The following is a 22,863-nucleotide window of genomic DNA, read 5'->3' as shown; positions in this document are numbered from 1 at the left end:
CCAATTACAGTGCAGGGGCCAACTTGAAACAATCTTTTCTAAATATGCAAGGCTCTACTTCTGCCCCTGTCACCAGCCAGACTCCCCTCTACCCAAACTCCCCAGATCGTGCCCCACATCTTGCCCTGCGACACATGCCCAAACCTTCCCCCACCTTCAGACGTCATCCCCGATGACAGAAACACTGGTGCCACCAGCAGGACTCACATTCCTCGGGCACAAGGATGGCAAATGGGACTCGTCCCACTTGCCAACTCCAACAGACTCCTGGTGGCACCCAGGATTGCTGAGCTGAAAAAGGCTGTGAGACCCAGGGGGAAAGGTGTGTGGTCAGCCGTGAGGTCTGCCACGGGCCCGGGAAGGGGGTGGCATCCTTTATGCCGTATGTCTGCCACCCGGGCCCTACTTCCACGTGTCGGGACAGCAACCTGATTAAACTACAGAAAACCCTCTGTGTTTATGGATCTGTCAGGTTCTGAACACTCATAATGGACATTGTTTTCTAGATATGTTATTTTTTATTAGAGAAATTGCAGGTTTGCAGAAAAATGTAGAAAATACAGAATTCCTACATACCCCCCCATTATTGACATTTTGCATTAGTGTGGTAACTTTGTTACAATTGATGAGAGAATATAATTATGATTGTACAATTAACTATAGTCCATGGTTTACATTAGGGTTCATTGTGTTGTACAGTCCTATGGTTGATATTTTCATATCAACCATATATACAATCTATAATTTCCTCCTTTTAACCATATAATTCAGACATATAATTCAGTGATGTTAATTACATTCGCAATGTTGTGCTACCATCACCACCATCTTTCCATCACCCCAAACAGAAATTATGTATCAATTAAGCATTAACTCCCCATTCCTTACCCCCACCCCAGCTCCTGATAATCAGTATTCTAGTTTCTGACTATGAATTTGCTTATCCTAATTATTTCATATCAGTGATATCAGACAACATTTGTCCTTTTGTGTCTGGATTATTTCTTGCAACATGTAAGACCAGCCATGAGGAAGAACCAGAAGACAATGACACTCTCTGATCAGTTCCTGGAAAAATGACCCTATGTTTTAAATGGGAGAATGTGAAAAGGGTGAGGATGTGGTATGAGTATTTCAGTGCCATATGGGTAGTTACCTACCTGACCTTTCCTTGATCAGCTTTTAGAATCAGCCTGCCTTGGGATTGTTTTTTCCCTGCCATTAATTGGAACATCTGCTTTTCCTCTGTAAACATCATAAACAATCATTTGGTTTTCACTGATGCATTGCTTTCAGTGCAGCCCTGTAAAGCAATACAAAATTAACCAGGAACACAACAGAACACACTTCTTAGCCCCTCTCCCCTCCGCCATCCCATACCTGCACAAAAAGGGGGAAGAGTCCCAGCAGGTGTGTAATGAGGCAGGAGCAAGAAGTGACAGGTGTCTTATCCCATGACCAGCCGGCCAGGTATAAAGCACACTCACAGGGGGAGAATTAAGCCCACCAGACTTTCTGGGATAGGTTCTGGGAAGGTGTCAGGGTAATACAAACTTCTAATTCAAGAGGACCCTAGGAATGTTCCAGAAGGGAACTGGGCACAGCCACAGAAAAACAAAGTAGGCAGCAGTTAGAAGTGGGAATAGGATTATAGTCATGGGATAAGATAAGCAACTGTAAAAAGAACTCAGAATGGGGATCATGACACCAGAAACCACATCCTGTAGGAGCCCAGATTTCAGAACTCAGGTGCAAAATATCTGTCATTGATAATATTAGCTAATATTATTGAGTACCCTTTGCCAGACACTTCCCATCCATTTTCTCATGGGTAGTCAGATCATAGGCTAAGATGTGCCCTGCTGTGGGGCTCTGCACCCCAGAACAACCAAGCGTGGCAGGACTCAGTGCCCCGAACCCAGCACGTCTGGGCTGCTGTGACTTGAACAGTCCCTGCCTCCAGTCTGCTTTGCTCGGGAGCTGGAACAGGGCTGGGGTAGCAGCAATAGTCTCAGTAGGGTTAGAAGATGGGAGTGGGGGCGTTAGAAACGAGGAACCAATAACGAGATTGTGAACTGTTCGTAGCCGCACTTCCTCCTTCACTGGTTTCTGGGCTCCTGCCCTCCTTGAAGACAGGGAACCCCTCTGGGTCCTCCCCCTGCCCTTCTGCCTACAGTTAAGAGGGTGCTCTTCACTGTTAGCATTTGCTCACTGGAAACGTACTCTTTTTCACTCAACACACTTGTCTTGATCCTGTGTGCCCAGGTTTGGTTTGGTGACATGTTGGCAGCAAGCAGATCAGAAAGCTGAACCTGGGGAAGCCTAGGAGGCTGGCACAAGCTTCCTTGGAGTGAAGACATACCATCTCCTCTCAGTCACTGCCTCTTTGCCTTAATGATTATCTAATATCTGACATTCAAGCTCCATGATCCATTGTGGCACAGTGCCTGGCACATAGTAGGTGTTCAGCTGGGATACTCTGACTCTAAAGTCTGTGTTCTTCCACAAACCCCACCTCCCTCTTAGCAGAACCCACCGTTGGCTCCAAGGACCCTGCAAGTGTTAGGTTCTGGAAGTGGAAGAGAGCTAGAATGGACCCATGGGCCCTCCTGAGAGTCATTCAGCATAACCCTGCAGAGACCAGGAGCCAGTCCATATCCTTCTCAACCTGCCAAATACCACGTGTCACCACCAGTGTTCCCAGGGGAAACTGCCATAGCTCCCACCCACCATCACTGCCTCCAGGCAACTTCATTCTATGTGCTCCCACAGTGCCTGGCTCTACCCAGTAACTAGTTGCAAGGCTGCCCTCCTCTCTCCACTGGTTGGTTCCTAAAGGGCCAATGCATCTCTGTGTCCCCAGCACTTGGTGCAGCGCCTAGAATATAAAAGGTGTTCTACAGTTGTTCACTAAGTGAATGAATCAATGTGCCACAAACCCGGTCCCAAATGGAATAAAAACTCTGATTCCATATCCACAGCCCAATAAGAACCCTTTCTCTCCCTGATTCCTGCAGAGCTAGGCAGGATCCAAACCACAAACAGAAGCACTCCCTGCCTGGGTTGAGAACATTTTTAGTTTTGTTCTATAAAGTGCTTTCAGACCCACTTTTTGATCTTTACAACAACTCTACTGGAAAGTACTCTTAACAATATTTTCAAGATAAAGGGATTAATGGCCAAGAGATGAAATAACTTCCCCAAATCAGTGGCAGAGCCAGCATTGGAAGCCAGCTCTGCCTGAATCCCAGATTCATGCCTTACTTTTTTCCCTTCACTCAAACACCTTCCATGAAGTGCCCACTATGCGCTCTGTGTGGATCCAGAGATGAAAACAACACAGCCCCCACCCTCAATAGAAGACAGACAGTAAAGGACCTCAGGAGAAAGAGCAGCCAAGTGTCATTGTGCCACATTTGGAATGTCCATCAAGCCCGGACTCCCACCAGCCCTCTTCCCCACCCAGCCGAGCTGTCGCCATCTTGAAAGGCTCTGGTTCCCCACCTCCCACCTCACAATCTCAAATCAGGCCCAATTTGGGATTCTCAGATAGTTGACAGGAGGGATTCAGCAGTGGAGGCCCCACATTTTAGGTGACTTTCCAGGTAAACTATTGGAGCCCCTTCAAGTTGCCCTTCTGCCTCTGTGAGTTGTCCAGCAGGAAAGCATTTGCTCACAAAATATTTGAATTGAAGGAGAAAACTCAGAGTCACCCACTGCTCCACTCAGTACTGTTTTCCCAACTGACAGATTTGCCGCCACTTGATGCTCTTTTCTTCTCCGCGGCGCTAACATGTCTCTGCATGCTCTGAAGCTCTCTGGACACTTGCCCAGCAGAAAAGGGCCCTGCTGTGCTATAGGCTCGGAGGGAGGAGACAAGTGGGACTCTTAGTGAAACCAGCACAGGAAATGTCATATCCCAGCAGATGGGCGTGGGGAGCATGGGGGGGAGGAGGGGGTTGTCACATTACCATATCATACATCTAAATAATGCTAAGTATTCTTCTAACAATCTGTACATATAAAGGGGAAAGTCAGGCAAACTGCTTTCCAGCTGTAGGACCTTGAACAGGCCCTGTAGCCACTAGGAACCTCAGTTTCTTCATTGGAGAGAATAACACCCCCAAATCAAAGGATTCTGTGAGCCTTAAAAGATAAGGGGTGAGTAAAGCAACTAGAACAAAAATTCTCAATGATTGTTCATTCCTCTCTTCCCCCCACCACAAACCCCCAAAAAGTAGTACCTAAGGAGAATGATATTACTGATATCCTATAAAAGACTCTGGCTTCCTGGTTGGGAAGGAAGAGTGCAGGTTTGCCAAGGAACCATGTCCTCCTCAGCTCCTGAATTCCTCCTCGTCTCCTGAATTCCTGGTGACAGTGCCTGCCACAGGGAAGTTCTTTCAGGAATGTTTGTTGAAATCGCCTTTCAGTTGTAGTTGTGGGAAAAAGCATGGCTGGGCAGCAATGCCTGGAACAGGTCCTGTTGCAGGATCAAATAAATGTGCAAGCGGATATTTTAATAAGATATTGTCCTTACCTTCAGAGAGCTAACCATCTATCTAAGGTGGCCTCCTTACCCACAAATTCCTATGGCTGTATTTAATTTTTAAGCACGTTAATTGCAACTTCAGAAAACAAAAAGCAGATTCATTTCATTTACTGGAAACCTGGTAACCCATCTGACAAACTTTCACACTTCCCAATTGTGTGAAATGTGTTTGAGGAGTTGAAAGAGAAAAGCAAAACAAACAAAACTGAATGGTTGCCTTTAACATGCAGGTTATTTTGAGGGGGAAAAAAAAGAAGCAAAACAGCCTAATGAGAAATTTCAGTAGCTTATTGGAAGGAAAGCCAAATCAACTCAGGAAAAAAAGGCTGATTTTAAAGGTGTTTTGGAGCAGAGCAATTTCGTTTCCTTCAAGTGTAATAAGCAAGAGGAGACAAGAAACCTGCTCCCCAGGAGAAGCCCTAAAGGTCAGGATTAATGAATGTGTTGAAGGTTTGAAGCTTGCAGGCTCCACTGTGTGTGGGTAAGTGGATTTTTCAACAGTCCTTAAGGGGACTTATACATAAATTATTTTCTTAAGTAGGTATCTGGTAGAGAAGTGTTGTTTGCACTATTAATTGGATCAGAAAACTGTGTCTTCATGAATAGCAGCCATCCCTAACCTTTCCCCACAAGGGCTCCACTTTGCTTTTCCCGGACTCTGTAAAGCAGGGAGCCCCTCTAAGACGCACTGTGCAATGATGATGGCACCTGGGTCAGCAGAAGTTGCTCATCTTACTCTTGTCCCTGGCTGTCATGCCCCGGGAAGGAGATCCTAGCCATTATCTCCAGCCTATGACACATGCAAACAGAAGGCTCTAAAGGGAAAACAGACCCAAGCCACCAAGCCCTGGTAAGATCCCAACTCTGCCCCCAAACTTGCTGTGTGGCCTGGGGCAGATCACTTCACCTCTCTGGGCCTCAGACTCCCTGAGTGCAAAATGAGAAGTTTAGACAAGATGATTTTTGGTGTCTGGCACTTTTCTAGGATTCTTCTGCCTCTGAGATGTACCTCTCCCTCTGCCAGGTTGGAGAGCCCTAAAGTCAGCAAAGCACCAGGCTCACCAGTCTGGCAGGAACAGAGCAGGTTGGGAGAGGGTATAGGTGTGAACTATAGCTGAAGGGCAGGGGGAAAAGAGCACAGGTTTCAGAATCAGGCAAAGATAGATTTTCACCCTGGCTTCTCCACTTACCAGCTCTGTAACCTGCTCAGACTCTCTGAGCCTCACATTCCTTATTTGTAAAATGGGGGTGATAATACCAGTCTCATAGGGCCACTGCGAAAACCAGTGACAGCAGATATAAAGTGACTGCATGCCATAAAGGACAGCAAAGCCAGTTCTTCAACTTCACAATAAGGTCTACTGGAAGGTCTAGACCCTCTCCCCATCCCCACGTCCTCATTTCTTTGATTTAGAATGTGCCAACCTCAGATTGGTGGCATCTGCTATCCCTAATAACTGGTTACAGCTCAGTTGTTGGAATTCAAATGTAGATATTCAAAGTGGTTTGTCTGCATTGACGCCGCCCTTCTCCATGGCCCCAGCAATCTCATTGGCTGTCCTGGGCTTCTAGCAACAGGCTTAACATTATGAGGGAATAAGTAACCAATGTCTGTTTTCTTCTTCTCTAACTACATGAAGATGAGCTCAGTATTGTGTGGACATAAGCAGATGGGACAGGAGCCCCCAGTCTCCCATCCTTCAATTCATCTCTGATCCCCCTCTCTGTAACCCAAATACACTCTCTCTCTACTACCGAAAAGGAGAAATATAGTAACTTTCTGCTAGCTTAGATTCATAGCTAGTAATAAAGATGTCTTTTATGTAATCTTCCAAACAAATCCACTTGCAATCTCTCATGTATTCCCTACAACCATATGGCAAGATTATCTTGCCCATTTTGCAGATGAGGAAACTAGAATCAGAACATAAATGATTTGTTCAAGGACACAGATGATCAGTTATGAGCTGCCTTGATCCCATCTGGTCTGGCTGATACCATTGTTCCTTTTTTTTAACTTCTTTATGGTAAGATCTTCCCAAGAGCCCCAGTTCTACCATCTCTTGGCTCTGTGAGCTTCAGCAGGCTGTTTCCTCCAGTGTAAAAGGGGGTGTAATCATAAGATGTGTCCCTCTAGGGTGGCTGGGACCATAACTAGGAACTAGATAGCACCTAAACCAAGCAGGGGATAGCACAGAGCAGAGAGAGGCTCAGGAACTTCATCTTCATAGGGTCATTAAGAACATACATAGGCACAGTCTCTAATCTGTAATCCACTGTGCAAACACTAGCAATGAAGACTGATGATCCTGAGCCCCATTTTTATCTCAGGACCTCCCCTCACTCCTGGAGACCCAGGTTTGAAAGGTTTTCCTTTATGTCTAACAAGCCAACCCAATGAAACACAATTCTAGATTCTGAGCAACCCCACAAATCCAGCCCTCCCACTCCGCCTACCATGGGGCTGTCAGGAAAGCAGAAAAATGCCTGGGAAAATGGCAAGTCTGTAGAAGCAGCATGCTTGGCCTGACAGCCTGGACTTAAATAAATTGTTTTTCTGGCTGGGGGTGATAAGGCATAAATTTGAAGCACTTGCATGTTATTATGCCCCAAAATGGGGAAGCAGGGCCACATCTTGTCCCAAATCTGTAGCAAAATCACGCTGTGTGTAAATAGCTCTCAGGCCCTTTATGTTGCACAGAGAGAAGAATAATCCTGTCAGATGAGCCAGGCAGGGGCAGTGGGCTCAGCAGCCCAGGGAGGAGGCTCACAAAGACGTGGAGCCAGCATGTGCCTTGCTTTCTCTGAGCCCCATCTGCCCCCACAGAGGAAAACTGTCCCCTGTCATGTTAGTTCCTGAAAGGATTACTTCCTCTAATACCTTCATGGAGAAGAAACAAAAATGCTTAGACACAATAAAGTGGAAAGCTGAGAAGGCCACAGCAGTAGCGGGGAAGGAAAGCCAGGCAAGGTGTCACCACGAGCTCCAGCCAGAACCAGGCACGGCCAACAGGATGCCCCACTGGTGTTAGAGGGGCACAGGGACACCTCCCAGAGGTGGGCCAGGGGAGGTGGGGCAGCAGCACCTTAGAACCCATTCACTCGCTCATTCATTTGACTAAATAGACACAGTCCCAGCCTACATGTTCAACAAATAATCATATAAATCACCATAGGGTTACAATCTTTGGTATACACTACAAAGGAAAAATAGAGGGAGGTATGAGGTTGTAAAAAACAAGCAGCCCTAATTTCAATGGAGGGTGGGAGGCAGCATGGGAGTGGGATTAAAGGCCTCTTTCAGGAAGTGACATTTTTGCTAAGGCCTGAAGTTGACCAGGAATTGGCCAAGCAAAGGATGTGGGGAGAACATTCTAGACAGAAGAAATAAAATGTGGAAAGGCCCTGCACATTTGAAGCAGTTGAGGGAGGGGACAGAGGAAAATGGGCTGGATGATGTAAGGCCTAGTTGAGCATTTGGGACTTTATCCCAAATGCAACAGGAAGCTGCAGAAGAGTTGTAGGCCTCCTTCTTGTGGTCTTGACTTGCTAAAGAATTTGGGCATCCCAAATTATCACCTGGCCATCTCTCAGATGTGGCTGCAGTCTCCCTGCCGCCCCTGTCACTCTGGTTACCCAGCACCTGACCAAGCTCTGACCAACATCAGCTCACACCTGGCAAGTCTGTGAACTTGCCCCAACACCCACCCCCAGGAGGAAGGGTCAGGGAAGATCAGACTGGCACTAAGGACACCAGCAGGTGCTACCACCTGGGCCTAGGATGAGAACCTGGCCTGGAAGGATGGAGAACAAGTCTCTCTTCATCCCCACTGTAAAGCCTGTCCTGCTCCCTCCTTTCCAGGGAAAGACTTCACCTGAGGATGCTTCAGGGCCATCTTGCTGCCATCATAAAGCAGCACATAATCGATCAATGAAGCTGGGAGGGCCCTCAGCCATCCCCTAGATCCTCCATCTTGTCTTGAAAGTGGGGAAACTGAGGAAGGCTAGTATAAAGGAGGGACAACGGGATGATGTAGGAATCAGCTTCCCAGATCAACACCTCCTTGCTGCATAACCTTGAGCAAGTCACTTCCCTTCTCCCAGCTCTCCTTTTGTTTATTGGTAAAGTAATGTGGGTGGGTGAGGTGATCCCTAAAACCCCTTTTCATCATCCTTGCGAGCTCAGGGAGGGTCAACACCTAGATCAACATACACAGCTTGTTTGTAGCAGGACTGGAATCAATCCAGACTCCAACAGCAGAAACCACGTTCCAACCCCAGACCAGTGTTGCAAAGTTCAAGTGCCATATGGGGAGTTGGGATTTGCAATAATCCAGTGCTAGGCTGAAATTTACTTTTGTTTACAAATCTCTTCAGTTTAGATCAACAAATTAATATTGTCAACAAGTTTGGAGGCAGAGAGGATATTCATAGTATCTACAAGGAAAAGCTCAATAAGAACACCCAGAAGTTACCCCAGATGTGTTCAACCCCTTGTGCAGTGGACATGCTAACTATAAAATGTTATCTGTTCAGTACAGTGAGCCCCCAAGAGCATCTCTCCCGGGCACAAGTTTGCCAGCCGGGTTCAGTTGCTCTACGCAATAGTAATGATAAAACTCAGTTCTTGGAAAACTCATGTTTGCTTTTGACTCTGCATTAATTCCAGCTGTCCTCCTCCGCTATTAAGCCGAGAGAATACGGTTCGCTCTCTTGAAATAGTACAGCTGGCCAGGAAGTCAGAATGGTGTTGTGTAGTTGAGGAAAGTGTGGAATCCATTTGATGTTTTGCTGGCCCTTCCAGCAGGTCCTGGAGGCAGGTAGTAGGGCTGCGCATCTTGGCAATCCTCACAATCCTTCAGCATAGTAGGAGCATAATGAATATGATTATTGATTGGCTGATAGAAAAAGCAAGGCAGAGAGGAAGCGTGTGTGGCTTGGAAGCATCCCGATGACAAGGACTCCAAACAAATGTTCTTCCCAGGCCTGCACACCCAGAAAGAACACAGGTGTTAGAATCAGACAGACACGGGTTAGAATCCCAGCTCCTCTATTTATTTGCTGTGTGGCCTTAGGCAAGTCCCTTTGCCATTCTGGGCCTTGGTTTCCTCATCTGAAAATGGAGGCAGCAATACCCACCCATGTCACCATTGAGGGGGTTAAATGAGATAACATAGGCAAGAGTCTAGCACAGTGCCTCTCCCCTCCTTCCATCTAGCCTTAGAGCCCTGCACAAGAAACCAGCCTCCAGTGTCCATCCGGGCTACTGACCTGCCCCGGCGCTGAAGGATGGGAAGCCAACGAGCCTCCCTGCAGTGTCCACTGTAGGATGGGATGTGGCTCAGGGAGGTGGCTCAGGCCCAAAGCCATCTGTGGCCGCAGGAAACCAACACACTCAGCCTGGCTCTCTTCCAATCAATTTTGTCAGGTGTAATTTGCCTTCAGCTCGAGTTTCAAAAGCAGTTATTTAATCATAATAACCCACAGTATTTGCATAAGGCTTTTAGAGTTTTTAAATCACTTTTGAAAGCATTACCTCATTGATCTCAATAACCTTGAGAGGTAGCTAGCGCTAGAACTAGGACTAGAACCCCCATTTTATAGATGAGAAAATTGAGGCTTGAAAGGTTTATTTGGTTCACCCAAAGTCACACAATGAATAAGTGCTAACATCAATGCTTGGGAAAAGATCTCTGCGTTCCTTGTCCACAGCACCGCACTGCGTCTTCGTATTTATTCTTCCTTTAAGCAAAAGTGTATTGAGCACCTATTGTGTACCGGCCAATGTAGTAAGTGCTGCGATTCAGAAATGAAACACAGAGTCGAGTTCAGGAGAGATGTAAGACCAACATTCAGTGCCTTGTGACAGAGGAAGGAACGAGGGAACAGCGAGGAGGGGTCATAACTTGGGGGGAGGGTTCCTGGGGGAGGAAATGCATTGATCCAGTATCAGAGAACAGCTAGAGGTTACAGGCAGCAGAAACCACAAGCAGAAAGCCACAAGCCTATGAACCAGCAGGGCACAGCCAGAATGCTGCAAGATATTTTGTATGTCTCCTCTCATTCATTCCTTCATTCAACAAATACCTCCCGAGCACCCTCATGTGCCAGGCACTGTGCTAGCACCAGGACCAGGTACCTCAGAGAACAAGCAGATGTAGTCCCTGAACCCAGGGAATTTACTTTCTAGTGGATTCCTGTGAACTCAGACAGGAACAGCAGGAGAGAAAGTAGGAGGAGTGGGCAGAGGGTATCACGAAGCCCGGGAATCGAGGGTCTGGTTTGTAGCCCAAAGAATTTTAAGCATCTGACAGATTTTAAGCCATGATCAGAAAAGTGAGCTGTGGTTAGCTGTGAGGACGGGCTGCAGGAGGTTCTGGAATCAGGAAGTCCAACTAGGAAACGACAGCAACCCAGGAAAGAAATGATTGTGTCCTAAATGGTGGTGGTATGGTAGAGAAAAGGCGAAATCCAAGGTGGCTATCGAGACAGCGTTGGCAGGCCTTGATGTTTGATGGTACACAGTGGATGAGGGAGAGGAGGCACCCACAGGGGTGTGCAGGAGAGTTGTCCACTGGGCCGGGGAGGCTAAGGAGGGTGATTGGTTCCCTTTGGGGCATGCTGAGTGTTAGGGATCGTGGGACACCCCAAGGGTAGGCTCATCAGGCAGTGCGGTAAGTGAGTCTGGAGCCCAGGAGACAGCTCAGGGCTGCAGGTGCAGATGGGAAGACCAGGAGTTTACAGACAACATTTAAAAACATCATCATAAACAGGGTCACCCAGGGAGAATATACTGGGGAAGAAGAGACCAGGCCCCAATACAACAAATCCCAAAAAGGGTCCAGATTTTTTTTATTTTTTTTTATTTTTTTGATGCCAGAATCCCACTTGGCATACGTCAGGCCATCAGCCAGGGTGAGGAATCATTGGTGCCCAAGAGGGGTTGATTGTGACCGACATGGGGACTCTGGCCTGTGTCGGATTTCTGGCATCTCACCAATCTCTGGAGCCCAGACTGAAGTCACCCATGTGCTTCTCTCTCTCTCTCTGTTCTCTCCTTCAGGTGTTTACAAAATATGGGAAGTGTTACATGTTTAACTCAGGCGAGGATGGCAAACCTCTGCTCACCACGGTCAAGGGGGGGACAGGCAACGGGCTGGAGATCATGCTGGACATTCAGCAAGATGAGTACCTGCCCATCTGGGGAGAGACAGGTGAGCTGGGCACAGGGACAGGGGCACTGGGCGACACAGAGGACTGCAGGACCAATGCTCGAAAGCTTTGGTTGGCCCAGGTGGGGCGGACTTTGCCCACCCTGTAAAGGATTGCTTTTCTAACAAGGGGTTGGGGACATGCTGACATGGGCTGGGATGCCCTGGGCTTCCTTGGATTTCACTAGGTGGGAGAGGGGCAGCTGATGGGAACCCTGGAGAGGGAAGGCAGGTGTGGGAGGGATAGTGTTGGGCAGGAGGCATCAGGGAAGAGTCAGATTAACAGATTAGGTTGGACAGGTGGGTGGCTTGATTTCAAGAGAAGAGGATGGGATGGACCAGCTCCTTTCTCTCCCAGCCCCAACCCAGCTAAGGAAGCCTCAACCAGAAGGAAAGCAGGGTCCTGCCCACTGCAGATAGTGGAAGAAGTGTTGTAAAACCAAAGGGTGTAGACTCAGGAGCTGGGTGAGCCTCTGTGAGCTCCTGGGGGACCCAGGTGTTTAGGCTCTGGAGCTTATTTCCTGCATTCATTTATTCATTTATTTGCTGAATGCAAACTATTCACTGAGTATGTAGACTATCTCAGGCTTTGCACTAAAGTGAGGACACTAAGATGAAAAGGACCAAGTCCTTGCTCACAGGCTAAAGGAGGAGACAAATAATTACAATCCAGTGTTAGAGGCTCCACTCAGACAAGTAAGCCCAGTGCTGTTGCTGCACCAGCCTGAGGGTAGTGGGGGAGGGGGTTCAGGGAACGCTTCACAGTAGCGGGGATATTTGAATGGGGTCTTGCAGAATTGCACCAGGTGGAGAAGGTAAATTGATGACCAAGAGTGGGAATCATGGATGCAAAGGAGGCCTGATGTAACGTAAATTCTGTGTTCGGGGCATAATGGGGTAGGAAGTTTCAAGCAACAAGCCTGGGAGAGCCCTGAGGAGGAGGAAAAGGAGGATGATTGAGAGAAGATTCTAGCAAAAGGGAGGCCCTCGGCACTCAGATTGGAGCTGAGGAGGGGGTGGAGGCCAAGCAGCCAGCCCTGATCCTTCTGAGGACAGGATGCAGCTCCCACCTCCTGCTGCCCCCACCCCGAGATTCCTGGAGCCCATTCCTCAGATTCTGAGGTGTGGCCCTGAGACAGCAAGGACCTAGGAGCGACTGATTACAGACTCTGAGCCCTCTGGACCATCCCACTCTCCCCTCCTCCCGGCCCCTCTCGCTTGAGTGCCGTCTTGGGGAAAGACAAGCGCAGCCACTCACTATAGTCAGTCCTCCTGCTGCTTGAACAAAAGAATAAAATGGCTGCCACTTGCGTCATTGCAGTGATGTCTTTTGGCAGCTTACCTCAGGCTCCAGGGCACTCCAAGCCCCATCAGCTGCTTGCTGAGGAGATGCTTTGTTGATCACGTCTACTTTTATAAATTAAGTCCCCCCAGCCCCACCAGCCCCAGATGCATGTGCTGATGGAGGACCGAGCACTCGCCAGCAGGGCCTCGTGCATTCCAGAACCTTCCTGTGGCAACCAGGGGGACCTGTAGGCAACCCTGGATCCTAGGAGCTGGTCTGGTCCCCAAAGAGAGCCCCGTCCTTGCAGACACCAGACATATTTGCTTATTGAATCCAATGCCCCACTTTAAATCACCTGCGGCACAGGAAGAGATATAAGTAAATAACATGAGTCCTAGAGACCCGGCACCCAAGGCCTGAACAGAAGTTAATTATGTCCTTCCATGGCAGTGTTGGGTTCCCCAGGCTGTTACCTTGATGCAGGAGTGAGAGCACATGCAGACACACTCACATTTGCAATGCCACACCCGCAGCAAGGAGCTGGCCTTGGGTCTTACACTGCTGGCTGACAGAATCGGCTCCAACCCCAGGGTCTAACCAGGAGATCTGCATTCTGACTTCTAAAGCCATAGATGGTCAGAGCAGGAAAGAACATCTGAGATCACCCGGTCTAGGCCACCTCCCTGTTTCCACAGAGGAGGGAGAATTGAGGCAGTGATGTACCCAAAGTTACGCAGTAAGTTCATGGCAGAGCCAAGGACTTGACCAGGCTTCAGGACCACCATGCAGTCCACCTGGACTCTGAGCTGTCCCAATTCAGGGCAAATCAGCAATGGTGATTAAGGACCTACTATCTGCCTAATACTGTGCCGGGCATTGCCAGGAATGCTGAAGACACAAGACAAAGACCTTCCCTTTCAGGAGCTTGTTATCTCGTTAGGAGAAGACTGGCACATGGGATCCGTAAGGGTACTCCAGTCTCATCCCTGCCTGGAGCCTGAGACTTCCTCAGGTGATAGACCAGCACTTTTCACTTCAAAGCTTTCCCTTGAGATTGGGTGGTTGGGGGAGCAGGCTGCATGAAGAAGGAGGGGTTTAAAGGGGTGGGGATTGTGCAGAAGAAACTGGTTATTTCCTGTCGCCAGTACTGCCCAATAGAACCTTCTGTAATGATGGCAGTGTTCCATATCTGCACTGTCCAATATGTTAACTACTAGCCACATGTAGCTATTGAGCACTTGAATTGTGGATGGTGAGAATAAGGAACTGAATTGTTAAAATAATTTGATTTTAACTAATTTAAAGTTAAATAGTTGCAGGTGGCTAGTGGCTAGTAGACAGAACAGCTTCAGATTGCACCAGTTGGCTTCTTGGATGTTTGCCTTTGCAGCCACCCTCGCACATTCCTCTGGCCCTCCAAAGGGATTGAGATCTTTCTCCTTCCTGGCCTTCCCCCTCGTATATCACATTACCCTCACCACAACCTTGAGTGGGCATCAGGGCTTCTTACCCCCATTTGACAGGGAAGGAGGTGGAGGGATGGTGACTTCCCCCCGGCCACCCAGCCTGGGGCTCGTGATTCTTGCACCAAGGCTCCCTCCACTCTCCGTTTCTCCTGCTGAAAGTCACAGAGCAATGAGCTGCTCCAGCAATGAGCTGTCTCTGGTCACCTCAAAGCTGCTTGTTTCCCAGTGGGTGAGCCATGTGGGTGGGAGTGAGGTCCACACACCTGCTGCAGGTGCAGAGGTGGCTCTGGCAGTAAGGAATGCTCGGCGTGAGGCAGCCTGCAGAGGCACAGCTGCATCTTGTTCTGGGCCACTGCCCCTGAGGGCCCTGGGCACAGCCAGCCCTGAGCCTGCCATGGGCTGCAGGTAGGAGGCAGCCTTCCTACTGCTGAGCCGCGTTGCCCCACAGATGCCATCCTCCCCTACAGACTCACATGGGAAGGAGGCCACCACCTCCAGAGACCTGCCATCTTGCTTCCTTGGCATTCCCCCTTCTCAATTCCCTGGAGAAAGGAGCTCAAGCCCTTATATGAGACATGTGTCTGATGATGGAGAAGCAAGGAATCAAAATACGGTTGTTGTTAAGGGACTGGCCACAGGCCGCTGAAGACAGGGACGCCATAGTAGGATGGGGAAAGTAGCATCACAGGGTTAGACAGACCCAAAATCAGATCCCAGCTCTTTCTTTACCAGCTATGGCACTATGGACAAGTGAGTGAGCCCCAGTTTCCTCATCTGTAAAACAGAGACAAATAAAACCCGTAGACTTTACAGGATGGTTAAAGGAATCAAATGAGAGTTCTTCTGTAAAAGTGCTCAGCCACCTGTAGACAATGGAAAGATGATGGTGACCAGCAGAGGGGAGGAGAGTCAAACTATCCCAGAGGCAGAAGATATTCTGGTACTTCACCTGTGACAGGTGTCCTGAAGCACACCAAAATTCAGAGGTCCCATTATGCTCAGAGCTTCTTGCCTTGCCTCATGGACAGCTTCATCTCTCAGAAATTTAAGGACTCACTGAGGGACCCACTTATCTGGGTACAATTCTGACTAACTGGAAGTCCTTGAGGAGGTGACAGTTACTTATAGGACCACCATCAACGCATATGGCGATGATGCGTGAATTAGAAAAAGGCACCCCCTCTGGGTGGACCCAGCCCTACGGGCTCATGCTTAGGGAGTAGAGGGCCCCTCTATGCAAGTCATCATCCCTTCCTCCTGGCTGACACTGTCCACTCCAGGCACCCTCTTGGTCAAACTTCTCTTTGCAGGGGGCAACTTAGACAGCTACAGGTGACAGCCTGGTAACATACCATTCTAAGGAGGGCAAGCTCGGTCATATGTAGAACTAGAGAGTGTGCCCCAAAGTGTTTGGACTATCACATGTTCCATGAATAGAAAAGATCCAGGGTCAAAAAAAAAAATCTGGGAAACCCTATTAGGCAAGGTTAAACAAATTTATTCATTGAAGGAATTCTTTAATATCCTACCTAGTGAATCTCCAAGATAGAAATAGTGCATGCAGCATTTATTACCCAAATATCTTTGACCATGGAAACCTTTTTTTTTTTTTAATTTTAATGGAGAAGCTAGCAAAATATACTTTCAGGTAAGCTATCCTAGACAATAGAAGAACAGATTTCATAGCCAGAGTTTTCTAGAGGAAATTAAATTAAAGACAAGCTGGAGATTCTTAAAAAATGAAACTCTGCCTAGATGCCTCTGGGTAACTTCAAAGAAAAGAAATAGGCAGCTCAAAGGGTTGGAAAGGTCCCAATCAAGATGGTGAAATGAGAAGCTTCAGGCCTTCATTCCCACACAGAAGCTCCGAACAACCAGAAAGAATTGGCAGAAACATCTTTCTAAATGCTCCAGAAAACAGTTAAAGAGCTGCAGCAATAGTGTGAGTGTTGAATCAAAAAAAAAACAGTGTGATTGTGAAGACCTTGTGGATCACACTCCTTTATCTAGTGTATGGATGAGTAGAAAAATGGGGATAAAAACTAAAGGGCAAATGGGGTGGGATGGGGGGGATGATTTGGGTGTTCTTTTTTCACTTTTATTTTTTTATTCTCGTTCTGGTTCTTTCTGATGTAAGGAAAATGTTCAGAGATAGATTGTGGCGATGAACACATAACTATGTTATCATACTGTGGACAGTGGATTGTATACCATGGATGATTGTATGGTGTATGAATGTATTTCAATAAAATTGAATTTAATAAAAAAAAAAAAAAAAGGCCACTTAAAAGCAGAGGGATCCCTGGCACCCAGGCTGGCCCTCCACTATCCCCTCACCGGCTCGGCGTCCAGCACAGATCCCTGGCCCCACTGGGAGCGTGGATGTCAGACCCAATCTGTCTGATGTGTCCTGAGGGTCTCGCTGTTTCCCAGAACCTGCCTGTGTATAGGAGGCAGCTCACCCGGCACTCCTGCAGGACACAGTGGGACAGCAGCCACATTGTCCTTCCTCGGCAAGAGATTGCTGGCTGTGGAACATAAAGCACAGTGCCCAGGACTGGGAGGAAATTGTTTCCTAGGGAAGAGGGGACATTCACATTCATGTAAAGTTATGCTTTCCACATCGCAGGGGCTAGGGGCACAGCACCCCGCAATCTGGAAAATCCACGTAAAGTTTTTTGGCCCTCCCTTCATACCAAAGAAGAGATCTGAATTTTTTCTTTTTCTTTTATGGGGTGTTTACAGTACCTTATTGTAAAATTTGGGTTAAGTATTTGGTCATAGGCTATATGTAGGTCAATGTTAAGTAAAAATACTACATGAAAAAGAAATTTTAAAAATACAAAATAAATGTGAAAATTTTTTAAAAATAAAACAAATTTGAGGAGAATAATACTGACCACACTGCATGTATAACAAAGGACATTTAAAAAATAACCTTTGACGTTCCCTACTGGTACTCACCATTAATCTGTAATACATCTCTGCTGGCTTTCGTGTGTCATCTGCAGCTTCCACAAAACTCCCTCAAAATTCCCATTTAATGTCTTATACCAATTCACGATATATCAAATCCACAATGGGGAAAGTTTGTGATGTGGAAGGGATAACTGTAAATGGGAGAATTCCTACAGCCACACCCATATGTCCAAAACAAAGAGACATGCAGCAGAAAGGATCTGGGAGGCCCGTATGCTTTGGCCTGATGCTATTCTTCAAGCTTGCTGTATAGCATAAGGAACAGATGACTCAGAGTCTAAATTCCAGTGATAACACACTAAAATATCAAAATGTCCAGTTTTCAAAACAGAATACAAAATTTGCAAAGAAACAGGAAGTGATACTGTATTAGAAACCATCAGTGATGAAGATCTGACATTCTAGACAAAAACTGAAAAAAAAAAAGGTCCTAAATATGCTCAAGGAGCTAAAGGAAAACATGGACAAAGAACTAAAGGAAATCAGGAAAACAATAGATGGGCACAAAGAGAATATCAATAGAGAGGTGGACATTATGAAAAGGAACCAAACAGAACTGAAGACCACAGTAATAGAAATTAAAAATTCCCTAGACGGGTTAAAGAGCAGATCTGAGCTAGGAGAAGAAACAATTAGTGACTTTTAAGATAAGACAATTGAAATCATCCAATCTGAGAAGCAGAAAGAGGAAAGACTCAAGAAAGTGGACGGAGCCTAAGGAACTTGTGGGACACCATCAAGTGTACCAATATACACCTTGTGGGAGTCCCAGAAGAAGAGAGAAAGGGCAGAGAGAATATTCAAAGAAATAATTGCTGAAAACTTCCCAACTTAACTAAAGACATGAATATACACACCCAAGATGCTCAGTGAACTCCAAACAGGTTAAATCCAAATAGACCCATACTGTGCATGTTAATCAAACTGTTGAATGTCAAAGATAAAGAGAGAATTTGGAAAACCACAAGAAAAAAGCAATGTGCCACATACACAGGAGCATCAATAAGAGTAAATGCTGATTTCTCATCAGAAACAATGGAGGCAAGAAGACAGTGGAAAGACATAAAGCAAAAAATTGCCTGCTAAGAATTCTGTATCCAGCAAAACTGTCTTTCAAAAATGAAGGAGGAATTAAGACATCACCAGATAAGTAAAAGCTGAAGGAATTTGTCACTGCTAGACCAGCCCTATAAGATATGCTAAAGAGAGTTCTGCAGGTTAAAAGTAAAGGATACTAGACAACTGAGAAAAGCCATATGAAGAAATAAAGATCTCCAGTTAAAGATAATGACATGAGTAAATATAAATACCAGTTTTATTGTATTTTGATTTGTAACTACAATTTTTATTTTCTACAGATCTAAAAGGAAAATGCATAAAATGTAATGATAAATCAATGGGTTTGGATTCATAATGTATAAATATGTAATTTTTGGCAAGAACTACATAAAAGTGAAGGGAACAGAGATATAGGAACATAGTTTATATATATGCTACTGAAGTTAAGTTGGTAGCAAAACAAATCAGATTGTTACAGATTTAGGATGTTAAGTGTAAGTTCCATGGTAATCACAAAGAAAATATCAGAGAATATGCAAGCTCAGAGACGGAAAGTAGAGTGCATATTACCAAGGTGGGGGGGAGGGGTGCAGGGGTAATGGGGATTTAATCCAAATGAATGTAGGGTTTCTGTTTGGAATGAAGGGAAAGTTATAGTAATGGATTTTGATGAGGATATTGCACCACTGTGAATGTGATTAATCCTATTGAATGGTATGCTTGGAAGAGTTTAGAATGGGAAGATTTATGTTGCATGTTTCCACAATTTAAAAAGAGAGAGAGAAAGAAAGAGAAAATAAGAGATAATGACAATTACATGCAATGCATGATAATGGATCACATCTAAGAAGGGAGGAGAAAGGGTTGAAAAGGACATTATTTGGGACTAGGAAAAAAATGGAATATAGAATGTATGCTTTATATCAATGTTGAATTTCTTGAAACTGGTGACTGTACTTAAAGTGATTGCATGGGTGTATGTCCTTGCACAAAGGAAATATGCATGGAAGTATTATGGGTTCAAGGAATATGATGTGTGCAGCCTGCTCTCAAATGTTCAGAAGTGGATGTATGGATGGATGGATGGATGGATGATAGATAGATAGATAGATAGATAGATAGATAGATAGATAGATAGATAATAGATGGATGGAATGATACAGCAAATGTGGCAAAATGTTGGAATTGGTGGCTCTGAGTTTCTGGGGAGGGAATAGGGATTTGTTAGAGTTCTCTGTATAGGGTTTATATTGTTTTTGCAACTGTCCTGTAAGTTTGAAATTATTTCAAAATAAAAAGTTAAAAATAGGCAGTGAATTATCTAGGCTGCACATTAAAGAAATCTGATTCAGACAAGCTTAGGCCTAAAAGGAATTATATAGCCCCCAGAATCCTAGACAAGCTTCAACAACCAAACAGCAGGAGGCACAAGGATGCAGCATCAGAAACAACTGGAACCAGGAGCTCATGCCCTCAGGTCTCTCACCCCTTCTCTCACTTCTCCTCTGTCTGAATTGCTTTCATTTTCCCTCGCTGGAGACAGGCTTTTCCCACACACATATATTTTTCCACACGCAGCTCCAAGTAGATCCTGAGTTTTATATTTTACAAATCCTACCACCAACAAGAGACTGTCCTGACTCTCTCATTTATCTTCTATTAAAACAAAACAAAACAAAACAAAAAAAAAAAACAGGGAAGGAAATGATTGGCCCAGCTTCAGTCAAGTGTCCACCCCTGGACCAATCAGCAGTGGCCAGGAGAGTGAGTTCCTGTTAGGACATGAGGGAACTTGCAGAAGCTGGGTGGGTGCGTGGGTGGGTGGCTGGGTGGGGAAGGAGTTCCCCAGAGAACTCCTGGTGCATCATCATGGCTAGGGGAAGTGGGGGTGTGGGAAAAGGTTGGGGTCAGTTTACATCAAGGAAACCAGAATCGGTGTACAGAGAGAGAGCTTTCTAATCAAGTCAGATTCTAAATGGACAGGTTCAAAAGTCAGAAGGACCATCCACAAGTCTCCCCCTTCATCTCCCCTTGTCCCTCACTCACCCTGATACAAACTACACTTGTTCATCAAATATAATCTGCCTTGATTTTCTCAAATCCTAGTGTTAACCCCCGTTATCTCTTGCCTCATCACCCCCTAATGCCCCCCTTATTCACTTGGCTGTAGCCTCATGAGCTTCCCTGCTGCTTCTAGAACACTCCAGGAATACTCTTCCTTTCAGGTGACTGCATTCCCTCTTCCCTCTGCCTGGAATTCTCTTTGCTCAGATATCTGCATGGCTGTTTGCCTCACCTCCGTCAAGTCTGTGCTTAAGTATCACCTCCTCAGTGAGGACTGTGCATCCCATTTAAATCTGCATCTCCCACTCCCCACTCCTCATTCCTCTTTAACCTGCTCCACTTTTTCTTTTTTCCATAACGCATATCACCTTCAGGTATGCCATATAATTTATTCATTTGATATGCTTACTTTTTTATATTGTTTGTCCCCTTTCTCTAAAGCATAAGCTCCAGGAGGACAGGGAGCTTGGACTGTTTGGTTTAATGATTTATACTGCGGAATAAATATTTGATTAAATATTTGTCAAAAGAAAAAAAAAATCTATGTTTGAATTGTGCACACTCACAGAACCAGGGTGAGGGAGAAATGAACATTATGAGTAGTTACCATGTGCCATGAACATTCTATCTCAAGAATCCCTCCAATCACCCTGCTTAGAAGGTGTTATTATCCCCATCAGAAGATAAAGAAACCAAGGCCCACAAGGCCCAGAGAGGTTGAGTAAGCTTCCCAAAGGCATACACCTAGTTAAGCAGTTAAACCAGGTTTAAAACTCAGCTCTGGACCCAAAAGCAATGTCCCTTCCACTAAATTCCTTTAATGTTCTAAATGTGATTTTAAAATCACTGCCATGATAATAGCTCGGGGAAAAAGGTTCAGTGACATTTCCGGAGAAGAATTGCATATAATGACAGGTTTGTTGCAGTTCTTTTTTTTTTAAATAGAGGAATTTTTTTATTGAATGAAAGCTTCAGCACAGTCCCAATATATAAAACAGATTAAAGTAGAGCTTCTCTAGTACAACTGGAAATGGGGATCCAGAGACCCTGGTTCGCTTTCTCTCTTGCTCCCCCTGGCCACCCCTGGAGGATCCCTGAGCAACTCCAGTGCTCCATGGAACACAGTTTGAAAACCATCGGAAGGAAGGCTTATGTTATAGGGATGAAAAAAAAGTGTTGGTTGGTTCTGTGGCCACCGTACATCCCAGAGACCAACTCTAATCATCTCTCTGCCGGGATGTGGGGGTGGGGGGTCGGGGGAGTTGGAAAGTGCATATAATGGCAATCAAGAAGTTTTTCCTTCAAGTATAAACCCACAAGGACAAAGATTATGGAAGAGAAGACAACGGGAGGTATCAGCAAACTTCTGGAAGATGAAATGCATATGGACAAGTGGTAACTGACCAGATAAGGCTGAAAGATAAGGGGCTGCAGTGGGAAAGCCAATTAAAGCCAAAACCATTATGACCATAGAACCCCCAGGAAGGATCAGAAATGGGAGGCATCAGATCCTGCTGAAGACAGGGATAAGAGGGGGACTAAAATCCATGATTGCTTGAAGTCTAGAGCCTTTAGTTCCCCCGATATCCTCCTATGGCCCCATACAGCCAGACACGTAGCTCTCCCTCCCCCAGTAGATGATACAGCTAGGATGTAACTGACAGGTTCTGGACTTAGGGATTCCAGGCACAGCTGAGGGTGGCTGGAAGGTGCTGAACAGAAAACAGAGAGAGGAGGGAATTTCTGCTACTGAGAAGTGAGACCCCCAGCCGGGCTTTTCTACCCCACCCACCCCCCCAAGCAGACATTTGGAGGATTTCTTCCTGGAGAAACTGACAAACTCAAGAGAAAAGACCCATAGATATTGACAGTCAGGAGACCCAAACACAACGCCTGGTTAGATCACCCTAGAATGAAGCCCACTGACTGATGATTCCTCCCACCCACAGAAGAGTGGTGTAGTTTTTAAGTACCTCTTAACTGTAAATGGACAGCCCAAGAGCCAGTCATATGAGGGAGGCCATTAACAAGAAAGGAACCAAAACCAAAAACCAAACACATGGGCTCTGAGGAATAGAGACAATGGTGAGCAGCGCAAGCTCTGGAGCCAGTCTGCCTGGGTTCAGATCCCAGCTTTACCACTTACCAGCTGTGTGACCTTAACCTCTCTGAGCCTCAGTCCCATCACCTGTAAAATGGGAGTAATACTATAATCTACTCCATAGGGCTGTTAGGAAGAGTGAAAGG

At 46.1% G+C, this 22,863-nt stretch overlaps 1 protein-coding gene across 4 annotated transcripts in view; it reads left to right on the top strand.

Moving 5' to 3' along the window:
• ASIC2 (acid sensing ion channel subunit 2) overlaps window positions 1–22,863 on the top strand; it is a 1,088,307-nt gene that overhangs the window by 961,704 nt on the left and 103,740 nt on the right. For all 4 annotated transcript variants that reach the window (XM_037809350.1, XM_037809351.1, XM_037809349.1 and 1 more), the window contains exon 2: window positions 11,616–11,766. In XM_037809350.1, the coding sequence (XP_037665278.1) occupies window positions 11,616–11,766 (151 nt within the window). The remainder of the gene's footprint in view (window positions 1–11,615; window positions 11,767–22,863) is intronic.

This window comes from Choloepus didactylus, chromosome 18 (genome assembly GCF_015220235.1).
Source record: "Choloepus didactylus isolate mChoDid1 chromosome 18, mChoDid1.pri, whole genome shotgun sequence".
NCBI lineage: Eukaryota > Metazoa > Chordata > Mammalia > Pilosa > Megalonychidae > Choloepus > Choloepus didactylus.
Note: the sequence above shows the minus strand (reverse complement) of the source record. Positions and strands in the feature narration are given on the sequence as shown.